The sequence below is a fragment of the Melospiza melodia genome, chromosome 6, assembly GCF_035770615.1.
Source record: "Melospiza melodia melodia isolate bMelMel2 chromosome 6, bMelMel2.pri, whole genome shotgun sequence".
In the NCBI taxonomy this organism is placed as follows: Eukaryota; Metazoa; Chordata; class Aves; order Passeriformes; family Passerellidae; genus Melospiza; species Melospiza melodia.
The window spans coordinates 23,442,071-23,464,926 of NC_086199.1; the positions used below are offsets into that span (position 1 = coordinate 23,442,071).

The window sequence follows — 22,856 nt, forward strand, 5'->3', positions numbered from 1 at the left end:
TCCGGCTGCCGGCGCCGGGCAGCGGCGGCGCGGGGCGGCGACAGCGGCAGCGGGCTCGCGGCCGCCGTCGGAGAGCAGGTAACAGCGGTGTCGCGTTCCCTCCCCTCCGCCTCGGCTCCCGGCGCGGGGAACGGGCCCCCGGAGCGGGGAGCTGCAGCCGCAGCCCTGCCGCCCGCCGTGACGGGCGTCCCCCGGGGCGACGGCCCCGCTGCCGGCCCGGAGCACCCGCGGTCGGCCTGGTACAGCCGCGGCGGGGTCCTGGCTCGGGATGGCTCCGGGGGGGACGCGGCGGGGCCGGGGCTCCCGGCGAGCGGGAAGGGCCGGCTCTGCCTGCCCGGCGGCTCCTCGCCTCGGCTTAGCCCGGCCGGCTGCGCGGCGCTGCGGGTGCCGGGGCACGCCGGGAGGTGCGGGAGAGCTGGCGCCCGTGGAGGGGCCGTGGGGATCGGTGGCCCCGCCGAGCCCGCCGCTGCTGCGGGCTGGACGGGGAACCGCAGCACACCAATCGCCCTCCTATGCCTCGTGTTCTCTGTTCAGCAGAGCCGGGACGGTACGGAGGTCTTCAGCCCGCCCACCTGAGCTTGCTGGACTGTTTTGGTTGTTTAAGAGTTAATGTAGTAGTGGTGTTGTCACGTTCCAGTTCATGAACTTCTTCATTATCTTTAGATCTTACCTATATTTCTGATCAGAGGTCTTAGCTAATGAGCATAATTTTAGCTGTACTTTGTGCAGCTATAATGGTGTAGTGTGCAAAATGTCTTTTCTGCGCACGAATGGAAATGGTCTCCAAGTTCTCGGACTGGTCTGGGGCACTTGGTTTCTTGTGCCCTGTGCAGGGAAGAGAGAAAGAAAGGCCTTTCTCCCGAAAGCTTCTGGGATTAGTGAGATCTTGTAGCTGTTGGTGTCTTCCAAATACAATCGGTTTTATCTGGTGTGCTGGTCAGAAAAAGCAGCCAATGAGGAATCACTCAGGATTTTTTTATCTCAGGAGTGGTGACCTCTGTAGAACTGCGACTGATGCTCTGACAATGAGAAAGAAAACGAGACTGAAATAAAAACTATATTTATTAGGAAAACCACAGCTGAGCTTTCCACCTGAGTGATCATACCTAGCTTAACTGTTGGTTGAAGAATTGCAGTTGGTAGAGCTCACATGATGCTGTTCAAGTGACCCTCACTGGTTTGGGAAGAGAAATAATTGAGGAAGAAGGGGGTGATCTGCTTTCCCCACTGATGTGCAGCATGGCAAGTGGCTGAATTTTGTCCTGGCTCAGGAAGCAGATTTGGTGTCAGGATGAGACTGGCCTGAAAGTTGCCATCTGGCTGGCTTGCTGTGTTTGAGGAGGACAGGAGGAGCTGACAGCGCTGCTGTTGGCTCATTTGCAATGAAAAGGCCTTAGACTTAAGCAGTTGACAGAAGACTCTTTTTTGTTTGTTTGTTTTCCTGTTGTTACTGTTTTATATAGCTTGTATGTAAATGCATATGACAAACTCCATCCCTAATTAGAGAATGACTGTTTTGTGTAGACACTGACCATTGATGCAGCTTTTGTCCTTGACAGCTGATGCCGGATCCTGCTTAGTGCTTTTTGTGCTGACTTTTCAGTTTCCTGTGAATGTATTTTAAAGTTAGGTTCTCACGGGCATTCCTGTTTGTTGGTTTGTGCCTGCTTTACTTAGTATAAGAAAATACAGTCTCTTTCACTGGAGAGTAGTCCTCTGTGCCTGGCATGAGACAGACATGCCATTTGTGGTAGACATTTGTGCACATGGATTGAGAGAGATTCTGCACAGAGATAAATGGTTCTCTTATCTTGATTGGATGAGGTAGTATTAACCTGAAAAAAGGCTTTAAAATTAAAGGTTTGTTGTTAAGAGAAGAATGGCAATTTATCAGTGCACCAAATAAAATCGAGGCAGATTTCCTAGGAACTCTGTACATCTGTTCTGTGTATCATGTGCCTAGCTGGTTTTGTAGCTGTAGCCACATGAAAGTGCCATTACTGTGTCACAGTTCCTTTTGTGTGTGTTACACTTGTTCTTCCTTCTGGAGCTCTGCACTGTGTTCCTCTGGCCTCAACAGCAGCAGTAACACAAACTAAATATATTCCCATTACTGAATTCCTTTCCGTGCTGACCTGAGGCAGCAATGGCACTAATGCACTTTGTTTTATGATTCCACGCTGTCTACCCTGATTATGCCAGTACCTCTCCTTGAGTCAAACGAAGGTGAAGCTTTCAAATCCCCATTTTCCCTGCAGGTGGCAGGAGACCATCACTTGCTCTGTCCTTGGATCAAGATTACTAAGACCTGTTGGATAATTCAGCACATTTTTTCCAGCCTAGCTGTGATGGCACCTTACATTGCCACTTTTCAGAATTTATTTCCCAATTTTTACCCGGCAGTTCTTAGCACAGATACTGTTTTAATTCACATCTGCATTCTGTTGAGTGAGTGGCAGTGTATCTTGGATACCACCCACTTGCAGCTAGGTTCTTTACCTCAATGAATTCCAGCTGCAAGAGCACCCTTAGAGATGCTGGCAGTGAGTAAGCTGGAGGAAAGGTGATTGTATAACAGCCACTTCAGCTCTGGTGACCCCCGAGATGGTGTCTTGTTTACCATGTCATGTAGGGATAATGAAATGACAAATTGCTGTGCTGATTAATTAACATAACTGAGATAACTGATGTGTCCAGCAAGTTCAGAAATTCTGCAGACCAGATCAAGAGTTCAGGTTCCAATAGACTTTAAAAACTGGATTATTATTCATGATGGATCTTTCTATGCTTGAGAGAGAGGCTGTGTGACACAGAAGGCAAGGAGTTGTGGAGTGAAGCAGAAATGGCTTGAGTAAATGAACCCACAGAGGCAGCTTTGTGGGGTGTTTGTGGTGTGAAGAGACTGGTTCTGGAAGATGCTGGAGGGAGATCTTGTAGATTCCTAATACTGATAAGTTGCTGTGAAATTCCCCAGCTGTGTGGGGAGCTGTCACACACCTTCCACAGACAGGCCAAGCTGGAGCAGAGTTTCACCCAGTCATTTGTAGCACATCTTGGATATGTACTGTGAAATAACTAAAATACCAAGGAAATCATTAGGTCTGTGGTCCTTAACACACAGAAATTTATGAGTTTATAAAACTGATGCTTTACCAAGGAGGAGAATGAGAATTTATGCCCTGGGGAATGCAACACTGTTGCAGTGAGGAAAAGTAGAGGAAGGAGGAAAATAGATGAGTGGGTGGGACTTTCCTTGAGATGTGGGTGAGGAAAAGATGTGAAAATCTGGCTGTTTCTGCAGCGCAAGGAAAAAGCTCTGCTCAGGTTTGCTGGTTGATTTTCATGTGCATTAGAAAGGTTAGTAGTAGAAGTGTGTAAAGGCAGCCAGATCTGTATGATTATTGGCATGGAGGGAAATAACAGCCTTCTGAAGAGGAAGGCAGAGGAGGGGGAACTAAGGAAGAAGTGACAGCTGAGGTGGTGGCATGGCAGGCAGGAGGAGCACATCACATCCCCAAAAGAGGTGACTATCTTAGCAGACAGCTGCCTTGGTGAGCCTGGCTCTGTTTTTTCCATTCCCATTCCTTTAGGTAATCTGTGTTCTGAATGAGCAGATACTGATTGTGTAGGCTCTGTGGTGTTTCTGCTGGCATGTGTCCTGGTTTTTGTGGGCTGCGTCAATCCTTGCTGTTAAATTTTAATTTTTTTTATCTCAATCCTGACAGTAAACTGTAATTTAGTGGATAGTGCTGCTGAAGCTGAAATCCCTTAGAAGGATTTCAATTTCCTGAATATCTAAAACAACAGTACCAAACCCAAAATCTAGTTTGCTTCATGGTTCAAGAATTCTGAAAATCTTTCTTTTCTTTTATTTTGAGGCTTGACTATAAATAGCCCTTTAAATCTGGGCAAAATTGATTTGAGAATAGTATATAGCATTTTGTTGGGTATGAAGACTTGAAGGGCTACCTGATTGTAGAATGGTTTGGCTTGGAGGAGACCTTAAAGGTCATTTGATTCCAACTCCCCTGACATGGACAGGGATTCCTTCCACTAGACCAGGCTGTTCAAAGCCCCATGCAACTTGGTCATGAACACTTCCAAGGAGGAGGCAGCCACAACTTCTGTGGGCAGCCTGATCTGGTTCTTCACTACTCATATTGAAGAATTTCTTCCATTTATCTAATCTAAACCTACCCTCTTTCAGTTTGAAGTCCTTCCCTTTGTCCTATCACTACATGCCCTTGTAAAAAATCCCTCTGATCTTCTAGTACAGGGGGCAGTTCTTCATTCTCTCAGTCCCTGCATTTGTCTTCTGTGACTTGGTTGGTATGCTGGAGCAGTTGCTGGTGAAGACTAAGGGGGAAAAGTTGTTGAGTACATCAGCCTTCTCATTGTCCTGGGTAACCAGGCCTCCTGTTTCCTTCTGGAGAGGGTACATGTTTTCCCTAGTCTTTCTTTATCACTAATGTACCTATAGAAAGTTTTCATGGTGCCCTTGATATCCCTGGCAAGGTTTAGTTCTATCAGGGCTTTAGCTCTTCTAACCTGATCCTTGGCTGCTGAGATAGTCTCTCTGTATTCCTTCTAGGCTATCAGTTCTTGCTTCCATCTCCATGAAACCTATGGAGGCAAGGATGTGTTTTGTTCCATCTTGAATGTGCTAGTTTTAGGGGGTCATGTAACGAAATGAGATTGTGACAGATAGAGGTTAAGGATGTGATAAAGCTTTGCACCTCATCTACAGTGGTGCTTTTATATCACCTCTCATGGATTTGATGTCTAGTGATGCTCTTGCATCTTGCACCTCTCATGTGTTTCTGCTTGCTAGATTTAGCCACAATGTAGACATCTAACATTTCTCTCTCCTTTTTTTGCTTTTTCAGGAAACCTAGCAAACTGCAGGCTAAAGGAAACAGCACTGCAGGACAACGCTTTTTCCACAAAGAGGAAGAAACTGCTGTGCTCAAGTCCTTATTTTGCAGGAGTGATTCTGTGATGCCAGTTCCAAGAGTTACCCTTTCTGTGAAAATCTTCTCTATGGCCTCTTCTTGCTGATGTCTGTCCCAGTTCTGGGCACAAAGCGGAAGGATGCTGAAGAATGGGTACCTTCTTTATGGCTTTTAGAACATGGACACTTGTGTAAAGGTATGTGGTTGCTCTGTGGTTGGAGGGCTGGACTATGTGCCAAGGCCAGCAAAGGGGATTTGCTGGGCTAGAAAGTTGTGGCTATTGTTGGGGGGAAATACCTGGTTTAAGCTTTCTGCATGCTGATGTCAGTTATTGCTGCTGTCGAGATGACTGATAAATAACTCCCCTTTTGTGTTTGTTTAAAAAGAAAAAAAAAAGGCAGCTTGAATGCACAATGTAGCTTCTCACTAACTGAATGGTGACATGGTGAGCTATGTTGTATGCATTACTGTATGCCAAATCCTTTGTCTAATTGTCACACGCGTTCCTTGCTGCTGCTCTTGTTCCATCTGTCAGCTATGTCTTATCAACCCTACAGCATGATGTTCTGGGTGTGGTATTTTTACTACATGTTTGTTTAGCAGTCCCCTCAGTGAAAACTTGAGTCTAGATTGGTGTGAACTTAATAGTGTACAAATAGAAGGTTTTAGCTTTTGTGTTGATCAGTCAGAGTTTCAGCAGAGAGGCTCCACTTCTCAGAAGTGAGAAGGGGACTCTTTTCCAGTTGCATTCATATGTTCTGTAGTAGACTTGCAGGGCAAAAATAGGTTCACTGCTGCCCTAGAAGGATTTTGTTTGTTCTGAACAAATGGGGATGGTCTTGTCTGCAACTCTTTTATTCCATAGCTTTTTCTTCCAAGGTTGCTGGCTAAGGTTCAGCTTCTGTCCGTTTTGATGGTGGCTCTGTAATGTGTGCTTCTGTATCAGAGCAGAAAATAACTTCATGGCTTGCGAGTAGGTGTGACAGTTTGGATGAGCGGCTTTGGCCACTGTTGTTGGAGTTGGTGATCCTGCAAAAAATACCTCCTTCCTGCAGAGCCTTACCCAGAGCCTCCTTGCACTGTTTTTAGAGGAATGAGATGTTGTCCTTCTTACAGATCCCTGAATCTGAATGGGAATCTGTGACGGAGGGAGAACTGTTAATTGTAGCACGTTGTGCTGTTCACATATTTCAATCTTATGGAATAATGCTTTAGGGATGTCCTTGGAGAGGAAGACAAGTGATCAATAGGCATTTTTTCTGAGGAACCATAGATGAAATATAGTCCAGTGTGTGTGAGGAAGTCACTGGACTGGACTTGGCCTATTTTGTGTTCTAGATGCAGCTGTGATCCTCGGCTGTGTGTCTCACCGAAGGGACCTGATGTTTTACATTATTGGTAAGTGAAGGAAAGGCTGCCACTGTATTCGATGACCTCTCCATAGGCTTTAGAAGGGTTTCTTGAAAGCCTTTGATTTAATTTTAGTTCAGAGTTTACCTAACAAACATGAAGTTACTGTCACCCCACACTGTGCCCTCCACCTGGCAGATTTGCCTCTCGACCATTCTTCTTGATCCAAAAGTCCTTTCATTGGCCTAATTCCTAAGCCATCCCCTTACTTTTTCTTTCGAGAACTAGTGGAGGGTTGTTGCCTCTGTGATGCTGCTTAATCCAGCCATAATGTGATGTGCAGAAGTTGTCTGCTTATCTGTTTCCCTTAAAGGAATCTCTGTAGTTCTAACTTGCAACTTGAAGGGAATTCCATGTCTCTGTTGGGATGTCTGCAGGCCCTACCTGAAACTCTCTACCACCTTTAACTATTTCCTTTGTTTGCAGTCATTTGCAGAGTTTTAAGAGACTTGATATTTTCTAACCTTACTTGTATCATAACACAAACCATAAATGTTCACACAATAGCATCTGCCTTAAATACCTAATTTGCATTTGAATAGAATACCATTAACAGAAAGGCATTTTTGGCTGATGCAGAGGGGATTTTAGAGCCTGACTCAGCCACCTTGGCTTCTGCAACCGCCCTTTGTTGTCTCCCTGCTGCAGGTGGGATCACAGTGTCTGTTGTAGCTTTCTTCTTCACCATTAAGTTCCTCTTTGAGCTTGCCGCACGTATCGTCAGCTTCCTTCAGCATGAGGACCGGGAGCGCCGAGGGGAGCGGACCATTTATGACTACGTGCGAGGCAACTACCTGGATCCCCGGTCCTGCAAGATCTCCTGGGATTGGAAGGACCCCTATGAGGTGGGCCATAGCATGGCCTTCCGAGTGCATGTAAGGCAATATTTTTGTTTCCATGCGGCTTTGGGGGCAGGAACAGAGGTCTGAGTTAGGGGTGGGCTCTTTAAATGTATTTTTTTGTTGTTGTTGTTGGGGCTAAGCCAGATATAACTGAGGAGTAACTGGCAAGCTATCTGTTTATGCCTTCTGCTCTGTTACAATGTTGCAAATCTCTGTAAGTGTATATTTGAGGTTTGCACTTCTTAAAGTCTAATCTCCCTCTCTTCAGAATCCTCTGAAGAGCCAGAGGAGACCAGGTTTGTCCTGATTGCTACTTCCTTTACTGGGAAGTGAGTAGGCTGAGCCTTGCCTTCAGCAAACGTGGCGCTGTCTTTTGGTTGTGCAGCTGAAGTTGAGGGTGTGAGAATGGGCATTTTACCAACCCAAGAGCTGTAAAGCTTCATGGCCACTCCCCATTAACTGCAAAATGGATGTTATTCTGTCAGACCTGGGAAAACCTGCAAGGACTCTTGTCTAATCCCAAAAGGCCAAGTCTAGGGGAAGTAAGCTGAGTGAACACAGAGAGTTTGGAGCTATGTGGAGAAAGTCTGAGCAACTTGAAAGGTTTTGCTGGGCTTATGTGCCTATTTTTCTATCCCACCTTCCCACCCAGGAGGCTATTAAAATAAGAAGAAAGGTTCAGCTAGGTTGCCATACCCATCCCTTTGGGAAGGTCTAACTCCAGGGTGGAGGCAGTGAAAAAAGCTAGGGGGAAAGGGACTTGTTATGTTACTATTATTTAAATTTATTTCCTTCACCTTGCTGACACTCATGAGCCTTTCCACTTCATGCTTGTGTGCCATTTGCTTGGCCCTTTATTCATCAACAGTAGCTTTGCATACACTAGTTTCTCCTGATGTCAGTCAAGATGCAAACGACTTCAGGCCCCACACCCTCCCTTACTTCGAAACAGGGAATAATAATAACTTTTTCCTGACTGCATTCTGCTGATTGCAGATGCTAGGCAGGCTCTGGCCAACAAGCTGCTGGCTCTTGAAGAGCCATGCATATAGAGTTTCAAGGTGTAATTCTTTCTTTGTAAGGAACTAGTGGTTGAGGTATATTACCTTCTGAAATTGTCCAGAAGATCACTTTGGTGATTGAGCTGCCTATGATTTTATCTAATGGGTTGTTTTCATTACGATGCTTCTTAGCAGTAAAGACTGGGTCAGCATCTTCATCACACTGTTTCCTGTAACAAATTGGTAAGAGTTTTTTTTAGCTGTACAAATGAACAAGATCTGCTTGTTTCTCTGAAAGGGTATGGCTTTACGTTTTTCCTTTTGCTAGTGAGTTCTCATGATTTCTGCTCTAATATTGCACTACAAGTGCAGATGGGAAATGCCTAGAGGCATGTTCCTTTCAGGGCATGCATGTGAACCCCAGCACAAAAGAGAATTGGGCTGTTCAATGCCCACTTGTCCTTGTTCATTTTGGAGAACACTGTGTGACAGAGCTGTCTATTAATTATTTTTCCTTTTCTGAGCTGAGGTACTTGCCCTTTCCTAAGGCAACTTGTTTTCTCTTCCTCTGTGTGCTGTATGTCCTTGCTGACCTGGACTTCTCTGTTTCCCATGCAGTTATTCTATAAAAATGGGCAACCCTTCCCTGCTCACCGGCCTGTGGGGCTGCAAGTTCACATCTGCCATGTGGAGTTAGCAATTGATATTCCTGTAACCCAGGAAGTTCTTCAAGAGCCCAATTCCAATGTGGTGAAAGTGGCTTTCACTGTGCGCAGGGCTGGGAGATACAAAATCACTGTAAAACTCGGTGGCTTGAATGTGGCCTACAGCCCCTACTACAAGGTTTTTCAGCCAGGTAAGATCTAAGTGGCCCTGTAATGATTCAAAGTAGATTTGGAGGTATTGGAGGCCCTTAGGTAAATATGTTTCCAGCTAAAATAGGTAGGTGGCAGGGAAAGGGTTACCCTTCACCATTTTCCTCCTGCCATGTGTGGATTCCAGCAACAGACTCATGAGTAAAACATACTTGTGACTACCAGTGCATAACAAAACAGAAACTGCTTTACAGAACAAGTCATTAGTGCTACTTCAAGTCCCTATCCCTATTCTGTCACGTTCTCCATTTTGCAGTAACTTCTTCATAATCCATCTAGTAGTCAGAGAGTGCTTTTGTGAAAGTATTGAGTTATTTGTATCTGAATTGGAGATGCTGTCATAATTTGCCTGTTCTTTTTCTGAACACCCTACTCTATTCTTGTAAGCTTCTGGAGCAGCTGATACCTTTGATTATACACTTAAAAACATTTCCTTTTTATCCATCTAAAATTTGTTTTCTTCTACTTCTGATTTTTTGACCCCACTTGGCTTCTTTTATGTTTCATGTACATGTCATTGAAAGGACCTCTATTCATTGCTTTGTGAATAGATACAAAGCTTGCTAAAATGTCCCTTCAGAAAGAAGAAGCTTAGGTTTAACCCAAATAAAGTTTTTTTGGTAAGCTGCATTTTCAGGCTTTCTTAGGTGTCAGCTAGTTTATATTTTGTATGTACAGTGGGAGCAAGTTCCTGAGCAGAAAGCTGGAAAATGGAAAAGCATTTTTTAGAGGACTAGTAACTTAGGTTGCTTTATTTGTATTAAGTCTCTGATCCAAGGCACCACTCTGTGCACTACAACATATACTTCAGTGCTCAGATACTTTGCTTTTTTAATGTAGGGGCATAGAATGTGTTTAGATTTGATCCATTTTCAAGGGTATTATGCCCATAGTTGCTTTTCTTTTGCTTTTTGTAGCTTTACCTTGGAATTTATTTGACTCTAAATTATTGTTGTCTGCTTCAGGAATGGTTGTTCCCTCCAAAACCAAAATTGTCTGCCATTTCTCCACTCTGGTGCTGACCTGTGGGCAGCAGCACACTCTGCAGATAGCTCCCAGAGATGAGTATGACAATCCCACCAGCAATTCTGTGTCCTTGATAGATGAGCACAATTATAGCCTCTCCATCCATGAGGTGAGTTCAACCTCACCCCTTGCTGCTTGTCTTCAGGTGAGCTGGAGAGCTCCTTTTATTAGTTTGTTTTCTGTTTAGCTGGGGCCTCAAGAAGAAGAGAGCTCTGATGTGGTGTTTGAGAAGTCTGTGGTGTCCAATCGGCAGACCTGTGAGGTGTTCTTCCGACTCACCTTGCACTCCAGGGGCTGTTTCCATGCCTGCATCTCCTACCAGAGCCAGCCCATCAGCAATGGTGATTTTGACATCATTGTTCTAAGTGGTGAGTCAAGACCTAATCAGTATTGCTTCTCCAGGTGCCCTCTTGCAATGTGCTTTGCACACTCATGTCGCAGAGAATCTGTGGCTTCCCTGCAGGCTGGCCATGCTTACTTGCTAAAGGAAGGCCTATTCATTTAAAAATGTTAAGGTAAATGAATTTGCTTTTTACAAGGGAGGTCTCTGGGAGCTGATACTCTCTGATCCATCAGCAGATAAAAAAAGTGGTTTTCCCCTATTTCAGGAGGTTTCCCTCTGAAATTAGGCAATTTCTATTGCTTGCTAGTAGCTGGTATCTGAGCCAGTCGTGTATTCTATGTTAAGTTATATGGAGGAGGAACACCACATGTAACCTATGTGGTTTTTGGGTTTCTTTACAATGCTATAATTCCTGGTTTCTTCAGGGGTCAGCCAGACTTCAGTGTGGCTGTCAAGTGGCTGTACCTTCAGCCTGGTGCTCTGGAAGGGAGGTTCTCTATGCCTTTTTTCTTCAACCAGTCACTAACAGACAAACAGCCATCTTTCATCCTACTCCTGGGTTCTCTTTATCAAAATTTCACTTGACCACGTTTTCCTTTGGATATATAACCTTTTCTTTAACATTAAAGTCACTGATTTGATGGTGGCCTGTGCATTCTTTTTCATTCTTGTCTCCATTAGGATTTACACAACTCTTTCATGTCTATTTCCCTCAGAGAATGAAAAGAACATTGTAGAACGCAATGTGTCCACCTCAGGTGTCAGTATTTATTTTGAAGCTTACCTTTACGATGCTCCTAGTTACACCAACACTCAGTGGCAACTCCCACCAGTGCACCTGAGCTCCTCCCAGCGCCGTCCCTCCACTGCCCTCGAGGATGAGGATGAAGATTCTCCTTCTGACAGCCAGACCCCCGAGAAAGTGAAGAAGCCTAAAAAAGTCTACTGCTATGTGTCACCTAAGGTAGATATCAGAAAGTTGCCACACTTGAGTGCATGTTTAAAGTATGCTGAAACTGAAGAGCTCTATATTTTAGCTCCAGATTCAGGTGCCTCAGATGTGGTTAAATAAAAGTTTGCTTATGGCAAACATAGAGCTTGTGACTGAGAATAATGTTAAAATAAGCCTTGGAAGTTTTAGGAGCGTGTTTTAGAACTTGAAGCTTTAGGATTGTGTTTTCAGATTTTAGGATCTTTCTAGGTCTGATCCAAATCCTACTGGGAATTTTCTTGCTGATTGTTCAATAGATATTCTGTTTGCCGTTCCTTTGCTTTTCTCAGGTCACACCTGCAATTCCTATTCTCAATTTCTGATACCTGTGAATTTCAACTTAAGAGAATCTTGCCTTCTCAGATTTTATGTCTTTGTCCTGTTTCTGGAATGTTTTGCTGAAAGGGGAAAAAATGGTCAGAGAACAAAGAGTAAATTCATAAGTAGAAGAAACAGGAGAAACTGAGGGTTGTCTTATAATAAGAATATGTTAACAGTAACTATTTTCCATTATTATTGCCTAAAAGCATTCGGAAACTGGAAAGAAAATTCATCTAAATCTAATAATGCATTTAAATTAATTTTGTTCATCTATGTCTTCAAATGCATTCTGAAAAATGCAGTGATAAATACCAAAGTGAAAGACTAATCCAGGAATTGCTTTCTTGCCAAAGGGAGAAAGAGGGCTGGGAAACAGTTGCAGGATGGAGGGAGCTGCTAGCGATTTCTAAATCTGTGCTGCACAAAGAACTGACTTTGAGAGCTATGTCCTTGTGAGCTCAGCATCCTTTCACCCTTGGTGTATTGTTTTGGGCTTCCATACTCTTTTCTATTGCATTATCTGGTAAAGTAGATCACCAGAAGCATGTGCTGTTAGAAGCTCCCTTTAGGTGCCAAAGTTGTTAATGTGATTCTTAGCCTTGCATGATTGTATCCCTGGATGTCTATATGTATAGAAATAGAAACAGCAGAAAACTGTTACCATGCTGCTATTTTAAAGAGTTGCTGCTCATATTTGGCTTGTTTGTGGACAAATGCTCATGGTCAGCTTTTCCAGTCATTGCAGCTAGGAAGGATTTGTGCAGGAAATGGTTTTCTTTTGTCTAAAGATGCTAAAATTTCATCTTAACTTGCTCTACAGAAGACAGGAGTTGTGCAGTTAGTCAGTTGTTCTGGCAGAAATACACTGACAGTAAATTACTGCAAATCTCATGGATTTGGCAATTGCAAGTGCTTTTTAAAAGATGTTTAAAATTATAATGAAAATTGGGGAGTGGTAGGAGTAGTCCGTTGGTGTGACTTTTGGTAAGACCTTTTTGGCAGTGCGTTACAATCTTGTCCTGAATTCAGCTTCCCAAGTGTACTTAAGATTACTTTCCAGTGAGGCTGGTGACGTTCTGCTGAGCACAGTGGCTTACTGCTGTGAAATCTGTGTCGTGCTGGCATCCCACACATGTCATAAATGCACGCAGTCAAGTCTTACTGACAAGTTCCTTACACGTCTGTGGAGCTTTAAAGCTTTTCTCAAGTATTGTTCCAAATGCTGCAGAAGCCTGTTCCTGGAGTTAAAGGGAGGGCTAGCCTTATAGATCTGTCCTCTGCTTCATGTGTTTCAGGGACAACCCTTAACAGATGTGTGACATTTAACATTTTCTTTTCCTTGTGGTTACTCAGCAATTCTCAGTGAAAGAATTTTACCTGAAGATCATTCCATGGCGCCTTTTCACCTTTAGAGTGTGCCCTGGCACAAAGGTGAGACTCTTTCCATGTACCTGTCACTGCACCTCCATGCTCTTAGCTTGTCATCCTTGTGAATCACAGTCTGTTTTTTCCTTTTGAATAGAAGGGCTTCCACCCACAGAACAACATTGTGTGGCATAAATTTCAACTCTGCAATTCCCTCTCAGTGCATAAGTTTTGCTAATATTTGTGACTAGGTGCCAGTCTTATCACTCTTTCCTGCCTCTGTCCCAATGCTAGGCAGAAATCTTGATTTCTTTGCATTTTTCTTGGTTATTTTCCTCATAACCTTCCTAAAATGCTGTGAATGTGTCCATTGAAGCCCTCAGAATTGTGTGTGAAGTTTAAAGCGGCTTCCTAAATGGAGTTGGGATGCTTGAAATAGTTTTCCTGTTAACTGCATACATGTCAGGGAGCAGAGAAAGTCTTAAAAGCACAGGTGGTGTTGCTCTGTCTATTGAACATAATGTGCCTTCTCCATGATGGGTTTACCCTTTCTTGCATCTTTTTGCTGCTAGTTTTCATACCTTGGTCCTGATCCTGTGCACAAATTACTGACACTGGTGGTGGATGATGGAATCCAACCCCCTGTGGAGCTCAGCTGCAAGGAGAGGAACATCTTGGCAGCCACTTTCATTCGCTCTCTGCATAAAAACATAGGTAAAGGGACAGTGAGGTGGGTACAGTAGTCAGGAAGTTAGCACTTGGGTCTGCTGGTTTCCCTGGGGAATAAAGATTGCTGGCACTGAATGACTTCTGATGAGAACTCTGGTTCCTGGAGTATCATGCTCTGTTCCTATTGGTGCTTCCAGTGAATGTACTTCATCACAGCAGCTGTTCCTTTTCAGCCTGGCTTCTCTGTCAGGCTCTTTGAAAGTGCACCTGTGAGTATGAATACCAGCAAGATTAATTGCAAAACTACCTTGAGAGTTCTGTTTCCAAACCTTGCCGTGGTAAATGCACTTTTGGCCTGTGAAGCTGATCTGTGCAGTTAATCTTAGAAGTGCTCTGCAGATGTTTGAGGTGTTGACATCTCAGGCCTCACCCAAATTGTCACTCTTCTCAGGAGGCTCTGAAACCTTCCAAGACAAAGTGAACTTCTTTCAGCGAGAGCTACGCCAGGTGCACATGAAGAGACCTCACTCGAAGGTCACGCTGAAGGTCAGCCGCCACTGCCTGCTGGAGTCGGTGAGTGAACGGGTCCTTTTACCTTAGCCAGGGCTTCCTCCTGGAATCCTTATTCTGCTCAGGGCATAAAGAAGTCCAGACTGGAATGTGCTAGGGCAGCCATGCTGAAAATGGTTAGTCCCTCTGTTTCAAGGCAAATGCCAGCAGGCAGCTCTAGAAGGAGTTGTTAAACATAGGAAAGGACTGCTCAGGGAGGTTGGGGAGTCACCATGCTTGGAAGTGTTCAAGAAATGCCTGCATGTAGCACTTAGTGCCATGATCTAGTTGACAATGCAGGGACCAGTCAGAGGTTAGAATTGATGATCTTAGAGGTTTTTTCCCAACTTGAGTGATTCTGTAAAAGGATTCATAGCCTGCAAAAGCAGGAAATCTACTGATGCTACTCTGTCTCTACTTTACATTGGAACTCGAGGCCTGGAGAGGGACTGTCTACCTGGACTAGAAATGGGAGCAGAACACAGAGCTCCTGAGTCTTTATCTACTGTTTTTCTGGCACACAGACATTCAGCAAGATAAGCTGTCAAGTCAGATGTTCCTGAGCTGCATGCAATGAAACTTGCATCAACAGGCTACTAGTAGTGGTTCACAGTGATGATAAAATATTCTGTAGAGTCCCTTAATAAAATCTTCACCATGTCTGACCTGAAGTGTTGTGTTTCCAAAATAGAGCTGTCATTCATATAATGTAGTTCTTAAGTGACATTCTAAATACGTTGTATGCTGGGGAAGCAGTTATTCTGACTTATTGTTTCCCCCTGTGTCTCACAACAGTAATGTTGCAAAGATGGAAAGAACATTTCTGAGGACAACGGGAGTGGCTGGGATTTCCCTTGTTTTATACTGAGCAAATTTGTGTTTCAGAATATTTTCTGCATGTACCAGTTTGCAGTGTTTATGAGATTATGTTTCAGTTAATAGCTTGGACAAAATTACTTCATTTCTAAACAGTATTTCCATGACTACTTTTTCCTGTTATTTTGGAAATTCCTGCCTTGTCTTGAGCATTGTTACAGTCTAGTAAGACAAAATAAATCTAGTGCCATAATAATAATGGTGATGATAATAACAGTAAAAATAAATATAAGCTCTAGTGACCAAGGTTGATAGGCACAATGGATGTGTTTAGTCCAGAGATGTGAGTAGCGTGATGCTCTAACCTGTTTGAGGATAAACTAAGCCAAAACTATCTGTGTGACTGAATACTACCATGTAGCTTTTTCAATTTTCTCTAACTGGAGTCCAAAATCAGGGCACTGGAAATATTAGGCACTTGGGGTATTTTATTACTTTTTGCATCGTGACTTGCTGTAAGTATGAACTCAGTAATTCTCTTCAAGCTATTTTGTAGTGCTCTTTGAAACATTCCTATTTTAAATCTAATTCGTGGGCTGAAAGTGCTTTACAGAAATTGCTCCTTCCCACAGGCATTTTAATACTTCAAACAATACTTTACTGCAGCCTTGAGAGTGAGATTTCTGTGCTAAGACCTCACACTGGTTTTAAGATGAGCTGTATTTTATGTGGGGAATGTCTCATAACAGAAAATGAGGAGTTGGTTTTGTGGCTTTGTCAGATAAGAATTGGACCTTAGGTGTCTCTAATTTTTACTTTTTATACTTTCAAGTGCTAGGCTATTGGGGTTTTGTGTTTGCCCATTCAATGTACAGGACTGCATATTGGGTATGGGGTGCCAAGCAGTAACAGTTGCTATTTTCTTCTGTTTTTCAGTCATTTAAAGCAACACGAAATTTTTCTGTTTCTGACTGGAGCAAAAACTTTGAAGTGGTTTTTCAGGATGAAGAAGGTGAGTTATCCTGTGAATAGAAATGCAGAGGAAGCAAAAGGAATGATGGCAGAGTAGTTTTAGTCTGAAATTCTGGTTTCTTGTAGTATGTCCATTCTTTTGTGGCTTTCCAGTCCTTTGATTTTCTCACAGATGTTAGTGAATTATCCTACTGGTGCTATTCTAGAGCTACTTCACATAGGGACCTGAAGCCTTATGTAAATCCTGTCCCTCTAGCCCTAAAAAAAACCAACCAAACAAAAATCCAACTAGGAATAGGTCTGTAGTTTTGCAGTCCCTGCTTATTGCCACGTTGCTACAGAGCTATTCATTGTGATGAACTCTTGTATTGGGTAATACTGAACAGCATGCATGAAACTCTTGAACTGATGACCCAGTTTGGATGACCAAGCTTGTTTTATTTTGTAGCTCTGGACTGGGGAGGTCCACGCAGAGAGTGGTTTGAGCTCATTTGTAAGGCATTATTTGATACCACCAATCAACTGTTTACTCGCTTTAGTGATAACAACCAGGCCTTGGTGAGTCTGTAGTTCCTATGCTCAATGCACAGAGATGGTTAAACAATGCTGCTGTTAAGTGCTGTGCTACCTTACTTTTCTTTAGATTGCTTCCCTAATCACTTCCAGTGCCTTTCTCAAAGCTTTGCTTAAGGATCTTAACCCACTGAAGCGTCAAAGAACTGGCTGGATGAGCAGTAAAGGGTGGCAAATCAGCAGGGAAGGCTGGAGTTTTGGGCAAGAGGAGGTGACATCAAAGTGTTTAGAGGTTTTGTTGTGTCTGAATATTTCAGAATCCATTTTTGCTCTCATACAGCTTCTTTCCCGTGCATGTGAAGCATTTCACGTTCCTCCTACACCGGCTTAGGCATTTTATTTCTAATGCTTGGCTTAGAGGACATTACACTAAAGCTCCTTGGCCAGCTTGAGAGATGTAGTGAGTTGAAATGATCCCATATTTGCTATTTGTGCTGGTCAGTCTGGCAGCTGGATATTTCATTTGCTGTTTCTTTGCAGGTGCATCCGAACCCGGGGCGCCCCACGTATTTACGGCTCAAGGTGTACGAGTTCGCGGGCCGCCTGGTGGGCAAGTGTCTGTACGAGTCATCTCTGGGCGGGGCTTACAAACAGCTGGTCCGGGCTCGCTTCACCCGCTCCTTCCTGGCCCAGATCATCGGACTTCGCATGCATTACAAGGTAAAGCTGCCCCGCCCTGTCAGCTGAAGCCTGTGCTGCTTTGGGGAGAAGTTGAATGAATGTTGGTGTAGTAGCAGACCCAGAATTCTGGCTGACAATGTCAGGGGTGTTTTGTTCTTCCTTCTATGCCCTTGCTTTCTTACTCTTTCACACAGTATTTTGAAACGGATGACCCAGAATTCTATAAATCCAAAGTGTGCTTCATACTGAACAATGATGTCAGTGAGATGGACTTGGTCTTTGCTGAAGAGAAGTATAGCAAAACAGGACAGCTTGAGAAGGTGAGGGAAGCAATTCCTGAAAGTGGGAAGGTTTAACCCCTAATACCTGCAGCAGTGGGGACCAAGAACTCTGCTGTGCCCCAGAAAATTGAGCTTACTCAACAAGAAGTAACTCCTTTCTTGGTTTTTTTGTGGATGGGAGTTCAGGTTTGGGGAATGCTACTGGTCACACTCATGTCAAGTTTTCTGTTTTCAGGTGGTAGAACTGGTGGCAGGCGGGGCTCAAATACCAGTGACCAATGAAAACAAAATCTTGTACCTAAATCTGCTTGCACAGTACAGGCTGGCGAATCAGGTTAGAGAGGAGGTGGATCACTTCCTGAAAGGTAACATGCTGCCTGCTCCCTGCTTCTCTCTGCCTTTGTGTCCCAGGCCATACCACATGCTGCTCTTCTCTTCCAGGTCTTAATGAATTAGTTCCTGAGAACCTCCTGGCTATTTTTGATGAGAATGAGCTTGAGGTAATTCCTGCCTCCCTAAGCAGCTCTACATTTACTTCCCCTCCTCTCTGACAAATTGAGTGCTTTCTGGATCTGGGAAAAAACTGAAATGTTTCTTGTCTGAGCACTTTAAACATCTGCAATTTGCACAGTAGCTGTTGCCTTGTTTCCTGGGCTCCTGACTTTCTGACTGCAGTCTCTTGCCTTTCAGCTGCTTATGTGTGGTACTGGAGATATCAGTGTCTGTGACTTCAAGGCACATGCTGTAGTGGTAGGAGGATCTTGGCACTTCCGTGAGAAGGTAAATGAAAGGCTTTCTCCTTCCTGCTTGTTGAAACTAGTTATTCCAAATACATCAGAATTGGTTGGTATTTAATTTTTCAGAAGGACAAACTGAAAAATTTAGGGGTCAGGTAGGACTGTACACACTATGATATAATGTTTCCCCCTAGAGAGATCCCTTCTGACTGACTAGAACTGATGCTTAATCAGATACCAGCAAGTAAAAATTGTCAGCAGTGGTCTCTTTAAAAACATCCAGCGCAGCTCTAATGAAGAGCAGTTCATCAGGAAGTCAGGAGGAGTTGGTGGGAATTACTGCTACTGAAGATGTTCATGGTGATATACTTATCTCTAAGAGATGCTTGAAAAACATGCTTGCAGCCCACATGTAGTGTTTGGAGTTCAGTGCTGTGGTACTACTGATGTAGTAGCCTAAATTTGTACCTCCTAATGGTTCTCATCCCTTTCTGCATTTCCCAGTGGGAGGGGTATGGGAATAGTAGCAGCTTTGTTTAGAAAAATAATGGAAACTGCCAAAACACTCCAGACAAAAACAGATAGAAACTTGTGTTTTCAATCTGTAAACACTGGGATGGTTCCACTTGCCTGCAGAAGTACCAGATGATGTGAAAAACTAAAAAATTAACATAGTGCAAGAAGGAAGTGCGCTTTCTGCATTGTAAACCTACCTCATTGCATATGCAGGTATTTCTGAAAATAAAATCTCTGTGGGGAGAGCAGAAGCAGAAGAAGCCTTTCTGCTTTAAGGGAAAGGATTGGTGGGAGATAGTAGTGTGGGATGCCTCTTAACTGATTAGGAGCTATGTAATACTTGCCTCTGTGTGTCACCCTGGTAAAACAAATCAAGTCTACCTGTTAATAGAACACTTGCTTGTGACTGCAATTGACTGATATTCTTGTAAGTTGCTGATGTGCTTGCTTGATTTCCTTGGCTGACCTGTCTTTACCTTTCCTGGTTTGGAACAGGTCATGAGGTGGTTTTGGACTGTGGTCTCCAGTTTCACACAGGAAGAGCTGGCCAGGCTTTTGCAGTTCACTACTGGTTCCTCCCAGCTGCCTCCAGGAGGGTTTGCTGCACTCTGTCCATCTTTCCAGATCATTGCAGCTCCAACTCACAGTACTTTGCCGACAGCCCACACTTGGCAAGTATCCTGGGGTGGTAGGACTTCCTTCCTTGTGCTTTTGGGAATGTTGTGGTGGGCAAACAGTGTAACGTGTGTGATGCTCGTGTCAATCCATCTAAAGGCAGCTAATGGGGGTGGTTCCCTCTCAGCTCTCAGACCTAGTTTGAATGGAATTTTTCTTTTTTTTTTTTTTTTTTACAGTTTTAACCAGCTGTGCCTCCCTACTTACGACTCCTATGAAGAAGTGCACAAGATGCTGCAGCTAGCTATCAGCGAGGGTTGTGAGGGATTTGGCATGCTGTGATTGCCCCTCCCCAGGGGACCATTTAGCCTCTCAGCTCTTTGTGGCAAGACCCAAGTTCAATCCTCTGCTTGTTCTCCTTCCCTTCACTTGGGCAGTGGAGGCAGAGCAAAGACTCCATGTAAAGGAATTTGTCATCCAGAAGATGTCATGTGGCCTTTCTGTATCCCAAATATGTCATCAAGAGCTCATTTTTTCCCTTTTCCTCATTCTCCCTTTGGTTCAATGTGAAAAAGCAAAAGGACTGGTGTGTTTGTCAAGGAGATACTGCACTTGATTTCCATGCACCCTGTGTGCCCATCCTTCTGTGAGAAGATGAAGTTCATAAGCAGAAGTCACACTGAGGTGCAGGAGATCTGCTGAGCTGCCTTTACTGTAGCTCTCTAGGAGGAAGAGGGAAGACCAGCATGGAGCTCTGCTGGAAGCCTTGGCTCATAGGAAGTCTTAGTAGCTTCCTTTACCCTGGCTCAACTCCCCCAGTGATGCTCCCTGATATCTCACTATGACTCATGAGGGGAATAGGGTTGTCCATCCTTTCAGCACCTGACCCAGAAGGGTTTCTGGTTCTCCTTCTCCATCTTGCTCTGGATGCTGTTGTTGCCTGTGCCCCAGAGAAGAAAGGGCAGTATCCACTGGAGGGAGTAACCCAAAGAGGAGAACAATCTAATTGGAGCACAAGTGCTGGCCCTGACAGTGATCCTGTACTACCTCGGCCAGGGTCCGGCAGCAGAGGCGCCCTTCTCCAGCAGTGGCTGGTAATTAGCTTCTGCAAACTAACTGGAAGAGGAGTTTCTCCTCCACTGAATGTTTCTGACAGTTGATGTTGCACAGGAAGCTATTCCATGCCCTTGCCTTCTTTTCCCTTCCTCAGGAGAGAGCGTATGGGCATGAGTGTGATCCCTCAATGCTGAGCACCAATGCCTATCCCCCATTCACCTTCAGGGTATGTATGTTACGTGCTGACAGTGACAGATCAATAAGCAGCTACAGTGTGCACTGTGCTTGCATTTGTTGTTGGGATGATGGTACTGTGCAGAACATGGTACCCTCACCCCAGCATCCCATAGGATCTTGGCTTCTACCTCTATCATGCAGCAGCCTGAGGCTTCTCTTTCTCTACTGCATTTCAGGCAGAGTGTCTGGGGAGTTGCTGGTGCCTGGAGAGCAGCTAGATTTCTGCCCTTCCAACCTTCTTACCATCTTTCTTCATCTTTCCTTTCCACATGTTCCATTCAGTGCTGTTAGCTTTCCAGCACAAAACGTTAACTAGAATTTCACTTAAGTGGTCACTCAACAGCTTGCATCTGCCATTGTCTGGCTTGTGGGGAAAGGAGTGGATAGACCAGGATGAGAAGTAAGCTTATGACTGGGGTCTGTTATATTTAGCAATCCATTCAGCCCTTCCCAGGGAAGTAAAGGGAAGGGGAATCTGGGAGCCTTGATGAGTACTTCAGTGAAGCAAAATTCAAGATCTTTGCTTTCTACAGTCTACAAGTAAGTCAAAGGCATGCAGGAGTCATAGTGGGAGAAATGCATTGTTACTATCTGCCATGTAAGCTTTCAGTGGATTATGGAATTGCTGGATGTCTTCCAGAATGGATTCTCAGACTGGCATCCCTGAGCTAATTTTAGAACCCTGTATTGGATAAAATGTCACATCATCCTCTTCAGTCCCCTTCTGCTGTCCTCAGGCTGATCCGGTCAGACTTGAGCACAGTATGGATATTTTAAGTTAACTGTGTGTGCTTTTCAAATCTAGCTTAGTTGAATTGACTGGGAATTTGTGGGAAATATTCTACATCTATAAAATGTTTTTAAGGAAGCACCTTAGTCATTCTTGGGCTGAGTGTGTTACTTCTGTACAGAAAAAAAAAAAGCCATTTTGGTGCCAAAAAGCAGTCAGCTGAACTTTGAGACTACTCAGGGGGATTTCTTTGCCTTGTGAATTCATCCCTCACTGGCACCGAGGTGCTGCCAGGCTGCCGGCTTGATAGTTGCCACTGTTGTGCTCTGACAGATCACATTAGTAGTGGCTGTTCTCCCTTTTTTAGTGCAGGCTGCATTCTGCAAGGTTCTGACCTTCTTTGGGTGGAGAGTATGGTACCATTTTATTTATACTGCAGGTGGCTTCCATGGTGAGTAGAGTTACAGCTCCTGTGTTCACCATGCCACCGCTTCAGTGCTTTCCCAGGGGACTGAGAGGAGGTGGTGGTGCTCAGCTTAACTCCACTTTGTTGGGAGGCATGGCTTGGTGTTTTTCCCATATTGTAGCCTCACCTCGTTGAGGATGTTTTCAGTCCTGTAGCTGTGGGCCAGCTCTGACAGTGACATCTCCCTCAGGAATCTTCTCCCTTCTTCTCTTGAACTGGCCTTTTTTTATTCTGAGGATGCTGACCACTGAGTGGACTTCTGCTGGAAAAAGCTCCTAATGCTTCTCGTTCCATTGCAGCTGGCACCCAACACTTCCCAGCAGCTGTGAAGATGCCAAGGACTTCCTTCTTAACACAAGTGCAGTCAGAACTGGGATGGGTACTCTTAGTCAACTAAACCCATCCCCTCTGTGTGCACAGGCCCCTAGGCTGCCCCATGTTCCTGAGTTCCACCACAATATTTCTAAACTTTTCTCTAGCTTTACACCCTTTCCCAGTACAGTCACTTTGAATGCTGCCCTTAGCTCTGGCAATGGGGATGTGCTTCTGTCACCTATACTGTATGTTCCTTCTGGCTCATTACTTCCCTTTTTTACTCCTTATTTATTGCCACTTAATAGAGGCTCTTCTGTAGAAATCATTAGGATCCTGATACCATCTTAGACAGGTTCTCTGCTTCCTGAAGCTGCTTTGAGGTGCAGGGGGCCTGGCTTCAGCCTGCACCTGCAGGCCATGTTGCATGTTTATAAAAACCAGGAGCTGTTGATGATACAGGTCAAATCCTTCCCTCTGGTGAATTTCTGGCAGAGTTCAGCCAAAATTTGGAAGCCTGTGGTTGTAGTAGCTGATTTTGTAAATAGTTTGTATAATAAATAAAATATTTTAAAAATTA

General features: G+C 44.3%; 1 protein-coding gene across 3 annotated transcripts; it reads left to right on the forward strand.

The window, feature by feature from the left end:
* The first annotated feature begins 8 nt into the window (after window positions 1-8).
* AREL1 (apoptosis resistant E3 ubiquitin protein ligase 1) lies at window positions 9-22,856 on the forward strand. 3 transcript variants are annotated; one of them, XM_063160293.1, is made up of 20 exons: window positions 9-78; window positions 4,887-5,148; window positions 6,291-6,350; window positions 7,011-7,237; window positions 8,824-9,061; window positions 10,046-10,215; window positions 10,294-10,474; window positions 11,166-11,413; window positions 13,115-13,192; window positions 13,699-13,840; window positions 14,247-14,368; window positions 16,097-16,172; window positions 16,581-16,690; window positions 17,186-17,365; window positions 17,521-17,646; window positions 17,843-17,972; window positions 18,049-18,107; window positions 18,298-18,387; window positions 19,356-19,531; window positions 19,715-22,856. In XM_063160293.1, exons 2-20 carry the CDS (start codon window positions 5,058-5,060, stop codon window positions 19,815-19,817), a joined length of 2,607 nt encoding a protein of 868 aa, XP_063016363.1. In that variant the 5' UTR covers window positions 9-78; window positions 4,887-5,057; the 3' UTR covers window positions 19,818-22,856. The 3 variants fall into 3 exon arrangements, with proteins under 3 accessions (XP_063016363.1, XP_063016364.1, XP_063016367.1); XM_063160294.1 differs by having other exon boundaries at window positions 7,011-7,207; XM_063160297.1 differs by lacking the exon at window positions 6,291-6,350.

Excerpts from the sequence above, each read along its gene's own strand:
- AREL1 (XM_063160293.1), top strand. The coding sequence starts at position 5,058 with ATGTCTGTCCCAGTTCTGGGCACAAAGCGGAAGGATGCTGAAGAATGG. Across the intron at positions 14,369-16,096 it reads GCCACTGCCTGCTGGAGTCG|TCATTTAAAGCAACACGAAA; the intron begins GTGAGTGAACGG and ends TCTGTTTTTCAG. Across the intron at positions 17,366-17,520 it reads GACTTCGCATGCATTACAAG|TATTTTGAAACGGATGACCC; the intron begins GTAAAGCTGCCC and ends TCTTTCACACAG.